Source organism: Humulus lupulus, chromosome 5 (assembly GCF_963169125.1).
Source record: "Humulus lupulus chromosome 5, drHumLupu1.1, whole genome shotgun sequence".
Taxonomy (NCBI): Eukaryota; Viridiplantae; Streptophyta; class Magnoliopsida; order Rosales; family Cannabaceae; genus Humulus; species Humulus lupulus.
In genome coordinates this window covers 47,736,231-47,746,041 of record NC_084797.1, presented here as the reverse complement: position 1 = coordinate 47,746,041, position 9,811 = coordinate 47,736,231, and the positions used below count along the sequence as shown (strand labels likewise).

The 9,811-nt window shown below is 30.3% G+C and overlaps 2 protein-coding genes across 4 annotated transcripts; one reads left to right on the top strand and one right to left on the bottom strand.

Annotated features, from left to right (window-relative positions):
* Window positions 1-716: 716 nt before the first annotated feature.
* Window positions 717-6,198, top strand: LOC133834815 (uncharacterized). 3 transcript variants are annotated; one of them, XR_009893454.1, is made up of 5 exons: window positions 717-2,187; window positions 2,845-3,702; window positions 3,841-3,969; window positions 4,101-4,660; window positions 4,749-6,198. XR_009893454.1 is itself a non-coding variant. In XM_062264568.1 (5 exons), the coding sequence occupies exons 2-5, from the start codon at window positions 1,903-1,905 to the stop codon at window positions 4,455-4,457; spliced, it is 1,629 nt and encodes a 542-aa protein (XP_062120552.1). In that variant the 5' UTR covers window positions 717-1,570; window positions 1,870-1,902; the 3' UTR covers window positions 4,458-6,198. The 3 variants fall into 3 exon arrangements, 2 of the variants coding, with proteins under 2 accessions (XP_062120552.1, XP_062120551.1); XM_062264568.1 differs by having other exon boundaries at window positions 717-1,570; window positions 1,870-2,187; window positions 4,101-6,198; XM_062264567.1 differs by having other exon boundaries at window positions 4,101-6,198.
* Window positions 6,199-6,477: 279 nt separating this feature from the next.
* Window positions 6,478-9,590, bottom strand: LOC133834814 (protein FAR1-RELATED SEQUENCE 5-like). The gene is made up of 3 exons (XM_062264566.1): window positions 8,848-9,590; window positions 8,150-8,658; window positions 6,478-8,034 (listed from the first exon to the last, which is right to left on the bottom strand). Exons 1-3 carry the CDS (start codon window positions 9,545-9,547, stop codon window positions 7,567-7,569), a joined length of 1,677 nt encoding a protein of 558 aa, XP_062120550.1. The 5' UTR covers window positions 9,548-9,590; the 3' UTR covers window positions 6,478-7,566.
* Between the last annotated feature and the right edge of the window lie 221 nt (window positions 9,591-9,811).

Below are 9,811 nucleotides of genomic sequence, written 5' to 3'. Positions count from 1 at the left end.
ATGTTTGTTACAATTTTTATAATTTGTTAAATTTTGACTTTGTAACTATCTATTACAATTTCTTGAATTTGTAGTTATAGTGCATTGAATTTTCACATATATTTTTCTAATGATTATTGTGTTTATATTTTTTTTGTTTTAGGTAAATGTTGTAATAACAAAGCTATTATTGTTTTTTTTAAAATAGACTAAAAGTTTTGAAATTTAATTTCTGGGATAGTTTTTGTAAAAAATTGCTACAAATTCATGAAGTTATTTGTAACTTAATTATACTTAATATCAAACTACTATTGGAATAATATTAAGTTTAATTCTACATTGATCCATTTTACATTAAGAATATATTAGTGTAAGAGATTTCTTTGAATATTTATTAGAAATATAGGTTAAAATTATTTTTATATGTAACAATAATTTTGTAAACGATGTTACAATAATGTTTAATTGTTTACATTATTAAATTAGTAATAATTTGTTTAAAGAAAATATTTTAAGTATTTTTTGTTTTACTTTTTTAACAATAAATTTCATAATAATTTAACTAGATTATATATAAAGTTTTGATGCAATTTTAACCATATATAAGCATGAATATAATATAAACGTAAATTTTATTTCATTATCAAAAATCAAATATGACTAGGTCGGAGATTTGAGTTTGGGTGGCCTCCGTGTATAATGGACTTACGTACCGTAAATTCATAAATACATTTAAATACCATATATTTTGAATTTTTTTTATAATTTACAATATATGTGTTAATTTCCTTATATATATATATACTAAGAGGAATTTACATGAAATATGGGAAAATTCACTAAAATTTGATATATATGGCTTTTTTTTTGTGTGTGCATTTTTTATGGTTTTTTTTGTTGTTTTCCTTTTTTATGGGTTTTGTTTTCCCATATTTATCAAAATATTGCTTTTATATCCCATATTTTTTTGTATACGTTTTTTTTTTCTATAGGGGTATTTTTATGAGTAAATTTTTGTCTTTTTATTTTTATTATTATTTTTATTATTTTGGTAAACATTTTTGTAAGAAAATTTTAATTCAGTAGTGGTTTATTATGCATTTATGTGATGGCTTTTTAGTCATTTTATGTGTTTTTTTTTATTATTTTATTTTATTTTATTTTTGAATTTTTTTTTTAAAGGAAATCAATTCCCAGTATGCATGCAGGTACTTGAGTACCCAGCCTTTATCACGTTTTTATCTTCTTCACGTTTTCTGAATTTTATTAGTATATTTTATTAAGTATCACATTTTCTTCAGTGGTGATTTGTGTTCTTAGTTTTCGTTCTTGTGTTAGGGTTTATTTGAGTTCTTTGTTGTCGATTTTCTGCCTTCTGTGCGTGTGTTTCGTCTCGGTGAGTACCTGGTTTCAGGTATGTCTTTTTCTGTTTGCTTCAGTATCACGTTTTTTATATATCGTTTGGTTCAAATTTTTTCTTTCTTTCAGCATTTGGTTTTTTGTGTTGATTTCTTCTTTTTTTTTCTTTTTCTTAGGATTTTTATAAGTTTCTCGTTGTGGATTTGTGCCTCTTTGTGGTGTTTTCGTATCGGTGAGTACCCGGTTTCAGGGTTTATTTTATTTTATTTTTTTTAATGTAAATTGATTGTTAATTTTGCTTTGTATTATATATTTTTCTGTCGTGGGTGGTTGTTTTTTAATCTGTGTTAATGACGGTTTTTATATTTGGTGCACGATTTTATCGTTAGTTTTTTAGTGGGGTTTTTGTCAGTTTTTGATCAGTTTATTATTTGGGAAGTTTATGGGTAGTTATTTGTAATTTGTGCTCTATATATGTGTATATCTGTTTTTCTTTTTTCATTTGTGTTGTTTGTTTTTTTTTTTATGTAGTGCATTGATATTTCTCTTGCTCGAATTTGTGTGATGGATCACTGTGGTGAATGCGGTGGTGTTTCTGGTTCGGAGAAGAAAATTTCTGGTATAGTAGAGGATGAATCGAAGAATGTAGGGGATGATATTTGCGAGATTCTTCCTCGAAGGAGTAACATTACACATTTGAAGTCTGTTGCAAGGAAGAAGAGTAAATCCCCTTCCTCTGTTGCAAGGAAGACAAGTAAATCGCCTTCCACTGTTAAACAGGCGAAGGATTCGTGTGCATCTGGTAGTAAGGATGCTGGAGATGATTCTCATGAGACTAAACATGTTGTGGTATGTGTTTATTTTTTTAATTATTATAATATAAAATTGTTCATCTGTTTATGTTTCTGTTGTTGTGTTTCACATTGGGTGGATTCTGTTTGTTTTATTTTTTTATGGTTGTGTATTTGGTTTCTTGTAGTTTTGTAGTTAATTTGTATAATGTTCAATTCTGTTTTGTGTTTGTTTTATAGTTATTGTTGTGTTTTCTTTTGTTGTTAAACTGTTTTTTTTTTGTACCTGGTTACATGTGTACCTGGTTACATGTGGATTCTGTTTTTTTAATTTTTTTTATGGTTGTGTATCTGGGTTCTTGTAGATTTGTAGTTAATTTGCATAATCTTAAATTCTGTTTTGTGTTTGTTTTATTGTTATTGCTGTGTTTTTTTTTGTTGCTAAGCTGTTTTATTATTTTTTGGTACCTGGTTTCATGTGTACCTGGTTACATATGTACCTGGTTACTTTACAGATAACAGTGAACGATGTTGCTTAATGAGTTTTGAACTTGTTTACCTTAGTGAATGAATTGTTTTTTTTTATATGTATATTTAAACCATACAAAGTTAAATACATATAAGTCGTTTTATAAATGTAAAGTACTTATAAATTTTTCATGTTTATATTTTTTGAAACTGGTTGCATGTTTAATTGTTTTGTTTTTTTCTGCAGGCTCATTTAAAGATATACCCCTCCAAGAGGTTTGGTAGTAAGGTTCAACATTTTAATGACAAGAGTGTCATTACTGACTTGAAATCTAAGTTGACTAAAAGTCAGAAATCATTGTTTAAGAAGACCCCATTTGGGCACTTTTTAGAAGTATGTGATATTCATTTTCAAACTCAACTTGCCCAGCTTGTGTTATTGAGAGAGGTATCTCATGAGAGGGAGGAAGAGGAAATGTGGTTTAAGCTTGGTCGTAGAGTGTGTAGGTTTTCTATTGAAGAGTTTGCTCTAGTTACGGGTCTTAGATGTGATGGTGATTTTGATTTAAGTCGTTTTCAAAAAAAGAAGGTTTTGTTTAAGAAAAAAATATTTGGCCGTTTTGTTGGTAAGGTGTCGAAGTCTGAATTACGCAATGCTTTTATTAGTAAGGATCTAGTTGATGATGAGGATGTTGTCAAATTGGGTATAGTTCATATCCTAGTTAACTATTTGTACGGCTATACTAGTGATAAGTTGGTTGATGATTTCTTTTTTGAGATGGTTGATCGAGATTTTTCTGAATTAGCAAATATTAGTTTTGGCAAGTTTGTATGGGATAGGAGTTTTCAATATTTGAAAACTGCTTTGAAGGGTGGGAATAAAATCTTTGATGGACTGTTCGTTGATGGGAAGGTTGGCCTTCACCCTTACAAACTTCTTGGGTTTCCCATTGCTTTTCTTGTATGGATTTATGAAAGTATAGCTGAGTTGAGTCCTGAGTTTTGTCAACGGGTTGGGAAAAAATTTCCACGTTTGTTGAATTGGAAGAGTACAGATAATGCGTTCTATGCAAACTTGGTGGGAAAGGTTTTCAACAATCAGAAGGTATAATCTTTTTGTTTTGTAACTGGTTTCTTGCTAAATTTGTTTGATTCATTTTTGGATTTTTGTTTGTGTACCTGGTTTCAGTTGATGGTAACCAGTTTTCTTGATATTGTATATATATATTTTTAATTTATTCAGTTGACTATCCTGAATGTCTATCCGTCTTCTGAGGAGAGAAAGAAACTGGCAGTAAAGAAGTTTAAGTTTGAGCCTCTATACTTGCCGAAGGTGTGTGCTGAAGATGGAGACAGTAGTCCGGGTACCCAGGTACTGGTTAGTTTTGTTGTTTGTTTTAGTTAAAAAAAATATATTATTTTGTTTTAAAATTTATAGGTTTCTTTTTATGTTTTTTTTTTTTTTTTTTGCTGTTTTGTAAAGTATTTTATTTTGTTTTGTAGGTTGATAGTGAAAAGTTGAGATTGATTTGTGAATCAATCTCATCAATAAAAGCATGCCAAGAAACTATTATTAGTGACATTGCAGTTATGAGATCTGAGTTCATGGGGAAACTCAGTGATTTATCTGCAATGATTGCAAAATTTGTTGCAAAAAATTCTGAAAAAGTTGCAAATTCAAGTGATGAAAGTGCTGGTTTTAATGAAGGGGAAAAGCCAGATGATTTTGATAATGTTTCCAGTCCTATTTCTGATGATTCTAAGGTAACTTGTTTGTTTTTATGCTTTATTGTTTTTTTAACCATTTTTAGTTGTAACCAGATTGTTTTTTTTTTTTTTTGGCTAGGATTGTGGAAATGATTCAGCTGAAGAGTCTGATGATAGTAAGGTAACTAGTTTATTTTTCTTAATAGTATGTTTTCTTTCTGTAGTTGTTTAGTGTAACCAGTTAATGTTGTAACCAGTTTCATTATTTCTTTTAGGGTGTTGAGAAGGATTTAAATGAAAATTTTGATGCTGTTTATTCTGGGTTGGAGTTGTCAAATGTTGTGGGTGGAGATAAGGTTTTGTAATTTATTTTTGTTTTGTTTCTTGTATTATTTTATTTAAAATTGAATTTGTTGTAATTGATTTTATTTTTATTCATTATAGGATTTTACAAACAAGCCTGAGTTCAGTTCAGTTGGTTTAAGTTTTGAAGAAGTATATGTTGATCCAGAGATTTTGAGTGTTATTGATAGAACTGTTCAGTATGCAGAAGGAGAAAAGAAATTTACCGGGAGTAAGGATGATTGGAAGGTTGTGATGGTTGGTGATGATGATGAGGTTCCTGTTGCTATTGAAAAGAGGGAGCCTAAACCTAGTACTCATGTCAAGTCTCCTTTTGTTACTGAGTTTGGTTCTTCTGATGTTAAAGAAACTGTGAAGAGGAAGGGAGTGGAAGTGGTGATTGTTAGAGGATTGGTTCCATTTGAAAATGAAATAGGGCAGAATGTTTCAAAGAATGATTGCCTGGATTATATTTCTTGGATTGAGGATAAAATGAATTTTAAGAATAAGTATGTTTTTTTATATTTTCTTTAATATTATTATTCTTGATATTTAATTGTTTGTTAATATATATATATTTTTTTTTGTTTTGAAGGAAGAATAAATTTTCTGATGTCAATAACATTATCAATCCCCCAATGGATTATTCATTTGTTAAAATTTCTGAGAAAAGGTGGTTTTACAAGCTTCAAACTTGTGGGGAGGAGCTTATGGACACTGTAAGTAACCAGGTTCTTGTTATAATGTTTATTTAGTAGTATTTTTTTGTTTAGATGTTTTTTTTTTGTTGATCATGTTTAAGTCAAGTAACCAGGTTCCTGTTAATAAGTGTGTAAAATATTTTTAAATTTTGGGTAGTAACCAGGTTCTTTGAAGCATTGTGTGTAACTTGTTTTTTTTTTATTATATATTGGCTAGTAACCAGGTTCTTGGTATAATGATTCTTAATTAGTCTTTGTTTTGTTTAGATGTTTTGTTTTTGTTGTTGATCATGGTTAAGAAAAGTAACCAGGTTCCTTTTAGTACTGTCTGTAAATTGTTTTTTTTATTTATGGGTAGTAACCAGGTTCCTAACTTTTGTATGTTTATTTATTTTTTGTAGCATATAAATGTATGTTTTTATTACCTGAGGAAGAAGATTAAGCTGGTTGATGGTTTGAACAAGAGGGTTACAACTACAGACTCTTGGTTTGATGCAACTATCAAGGGTTTGTATGATAACTTTGTGGCAGCCAAATGTGATTCAAGCATCATTCGTTTTGATAATCTAATTTCAGATTACATTATTGGTGAATATTTGTTTTGTAACACTCCTTGGGTGGATGTGGATCATGTTCTTTTTCCTGTGCATGTGAAGGTTCAGTTGCATTGGGTTTTTATTCACTTTTCCATTAAGAGTAGGATGTTAACTGTCTACAATTCTTTGACGGGGAAGAAGAATGAGAGTATTGCTTTGCCATATGTGAAGGCTTACTCTGTTGTTTTACCATATTTTCTAGATTTTCTTGATTTTTATTGTTCTAGGAAAGATTTGGACTTGAATGTTGGTCCATATTCTGTTGGGAAGAAGGATCCAATTGATTTTAACTTTGCCAAAGACTTGCCATTTCAAGAGGATAAGTAAGTAACTGGTTTTTTGTATATTGTTGTTTATTTTTCTATTTTGTTTGTTTTTAAGTAATTTCATATTCTGTTTTTTGTGTTTTTTGTTTTTTTGTTTTTGCAGTGATTGTGGAGTATTTGTTATCAAGTATGCTGATTTGTTTATTCATGGGAAGATTGATGACATCCCGAAGAACATGGCTGCCAAAATTGCTACCTATCGTGATTATCTTGCCATTAACTTCTATAGTCATGCAAAAAAGAAGCAGATTGGTGGGTACAAGACAGAAGATGATGGTCCATCAAAGAAATCAAAGAGAAGGAGGAATTATAAGTAGAAATGTTGGAGTTTATTTTTTTTTTTAGCTGTATTAACGACCATGTCTTTTTTTTCTTTCGTTGTTTAATAGTGAAGTTGTGGTTTGTAACTGGGTACTGTTTTAGTACTGGACTTATGTATGGTTTTTTTTTTTTTTTTTGGTCAATGTAAAGAATTGGTTTCAACTTTTGGCTTAATATAAAGTTTTTTTTAATGTATATTATTTTAATGTGTATGTTTTTTTATTCAATAGTGTTGGAGTTTTTTTTTTTTTTTTTTAAAGTGTGAAGATATTGTGATGTACATGTTTTTTTTTTCATATAGGTTTCAATTATTATTGTATGAAGATGGTGTAACCGGTTACTTCTGTGTTAGATTGTAAAAGCTATATGTTTCAGGTAACTGGTTACTGTTTCTTTAGTTTTTATTTCTATTTTTTAAATTATATTTTATTTTTTTATGTTTGTTGTTTTTTTTTTGTGTGAACGAATTCTGATTATATAACTAGGTTTTTAAAGTAGTTGGTTTTATTAATATATAGTTGTTTGTTAAAATTTCTTATAGTGATTGCTTTTTGTTTTTTATATTTTTATGTGTTGTAACCAGGTACTTGAATTTTCAGTTTTTGAATATCTTGTGTTGGAACCTAGAAGTTGAGTATCAAGTTTATAATATTTTATGTTTTTTTGTTTTTTGTGAAAGATTTGTGGTTTTATAATTAGGTTTTTAAATCGTTGGTTACATGTATATGTAGTTGTTTGTTAAATTTACTTATAGTATCTGTCTTTTTTTCTTTCTATAATATGTGTTGTAACCAGGTACTTGAGTATCCAGATTTGGAATATCTTTGTGTTTGGAACCATGAAGTTGAGTATCAAGTTTATAAAATGTAAAATGTTTAAAAAGTTTGTACTTTTATTGAAGTAGAAAACATTAGGATACAATTTTATTACATGAAATGAAAATATTGAAATTGTAGTATATCTATTCTTTAGAAAATTATTTGTCTATTTTCTTTGACTTTGTTGTGTTTCGCAGCTTTGGGATTGGTTCATTCCTGCATGTTTTTCTGTTATGCCCTTGCTGTGCGCATCTTCCACATTTTATTTGCACCTTTGGTTCTCCTCTAGATCTGATTCTTTTCCTTCTAGGGCGGCCTGGTGGTTTTCTTGATTTTGGTGGTAGGACAATTATGTTTAAAGTCTCTGGCAGTGTCCATTCGCCTTCATTTGGCAATGGATGAACAGTTGAGTCATATGTTGCTTTCATAGTTGTAGTTTTGTAGTAATCAGCAACATAATCATATGTTTTCAGCCGTGTTTTGGCGAATACTGCTATTGCATGTGCACACGGTATTTCGTCTTGTTGGAATCTTTTGCATTCACATGTTTTCTCCATTAGGTTGACCAAAAAATTTCCTTTCTGTTCAACCACAACTTGGTACAGTATAGTGTTTACTGGGAAGACCTGTTTATTTTAGTAGAGAAACACATGTTAGAAACTGGATACTGTGATATTTTTGAGTAACTGGTTACTAAGAGTTTTGATAAATAATATTCAGTGCTCAATATATGTCAGGTACCTGAAATTTAATGGCACGAATAAAGTTTTCTCTAAGCACAGTTTCAGTATCTGTTGTTACTTGTGTGAATGTTCCGTTTGCTTTGTTACCATTTTTCCATACCCATTTTTGAACTAAACTTCGAAGGCCCTCCATCATTGTAGTGATTGGCAGCGTTCTTGCAGCTTTCAATGCAGCATTTATTGATTCAGCTATATTTGATGTCATCATTGTATATCTTCTTGTTGGAGCATGGCATCTAGACCAAGTTGAATATCCAATTTTTTGTAAATACGGTCTTATGCGTGTGTCAATCTTGTCTATTTCATGCATGTAATGCTCAAATGATTGTACCCTGTATGCCTTTGCTGCTTTGACAAAGTTTAGGTTTAGGTCCTCCCCATGGACACCAAAATTGACTTTGATGTTGTTTAACAGGTGGAATATGCATGCTCCATGGAAAGCTTTTGGGTATACATGGTCTATAGCATTTTCTATGCTTTTATGCCTGTCTGAAATGATTGCCATACCTGTTTTGCAAAATCACAATGGAGTAACTGGTTATTAAGTATTAACTGAGTCACTGGTTTCATTAATTTATATGACTGTTATTTTTTTTTTTTACACTGTTTTCTCTATTTTATTGCTGGATTATTATTAAACTGATAATTTTATGAGCTTAGTTTGTTTCAATAAGAATATAAAGAAGAAAATCGTACCTTCTCTTTCTCCATATGTCTCCTTTAGCTTTGTGAAAAACCATAACCATGATGAATCATTTTCAGAGTCTCCAATTCCAAAGGCTAATGGGAATATGTTGTTGTTAGCATCAATTGTTGAAGCAGTGAATAAAGTTCCCCCAAATGATGTCTTCAAGTAAGTTCCATCTATCACAATGACTGGCCTACAGTGTTTCCATCCTTTGATGGAATTTGCAAATGCTAGGTACATATATTTGAAGTGATCTGTATTGTCTGTAACCAGGTGTGTAATTGTACCTGGGTTCGATACTTTTAGCATGTGAAGGTAGATGGGAAGTTTTTGGTATGAATCATCTTGGTTTCCCCTTGCCAATTCTAAAGCTTTTTCTCTTGCTCTCCAGGCTTTTTGGTACCCCATTGAAACACCAAAATCATCTAGCATGTCGTTGATTATGTCATGTGGTGTGTGTACTCTCTTTATTGACATGTATTTTGATTTTATTAGTTCCCCAATGACATTGCAATTAGCCTGCCTGTGGTCTTCCATAATGATATCCAAGGAGCAGGTGTGAGTTTTTACATACTTTCTGATTTTAAATGTTTCTGTTTTCCTGAACTTTGAAGCTCTAAGTAACCAGTTACAATTGTCATCCACACAGGTTACCAGGTACTCTCTTGGTTCAGATCTTTTTGTCTTGAATTGGAAGTTGTGGATCATAGCATAATAACATAGAGCAAATTTTAAGAGCTTTTTGTCCTTATAAATCTGGCCTTCTTCAACTTTGAAAATTTTATGATCAGTTATAATTTCTGTTTCTTATTTTCTTTTTCTTTTGTTTTCTTCTGTTCTCTCTATGATAAATTCTGCTACATCATCAGCTATGTCTGTAGTATTTGGGAAGGTTTGTACCTGGTTATTTCTGGTGTAGGTTGCTTCGTGATATTGTAATTCTGTAGCTGATTGCTCGTTGTTTAGTTGAAG

Bases quoted from the DNA above. Each gene is read 5' to 3' on its own strand.
- LOC133834814 (XM_062264566.1), bottom strand. From the start codon at position 9,547: ATGATCCACAACTTCCAATTCAAGACAAAAAGATCTGAACCAAGAGAG. The intron at 8,659-8,847 runs GTACGATTTTCT...TTTGCAAAACAG, and splicing joins GACATATGGAGAAAGAGAAG to GTATGGCAATCATTTCAGAC. The intron at 8,035-8,149 runs GTACCTGACATA...TAAAATAAACAG, and splicing joins TTCGTGCCATTAAATTTCAG to GTCTTCCCAGTAAACACTAT.
- LOC133834815 (XM_062264568.1), top strand. From the start codon at position 1,903: ATGGATCACTGTGGTGAATGCGGTGGTGTTTCTGGTTCGGAGAAGAAA. The intron at 2,188-2,844 runs GTATGTGTTTAT...TTTTTTCTGCAG, and splicing joins ATGAGACTAAACATGTTGTG to GCTCATTTAAAGATATACCC. The intron at 3,703-3,840 runs GTATAATCTTTT...TAATTTATTCAG, and splicing joins AGGTTTTCAACAATCAGAAG to TTGACTATCCTGAATGTCTA.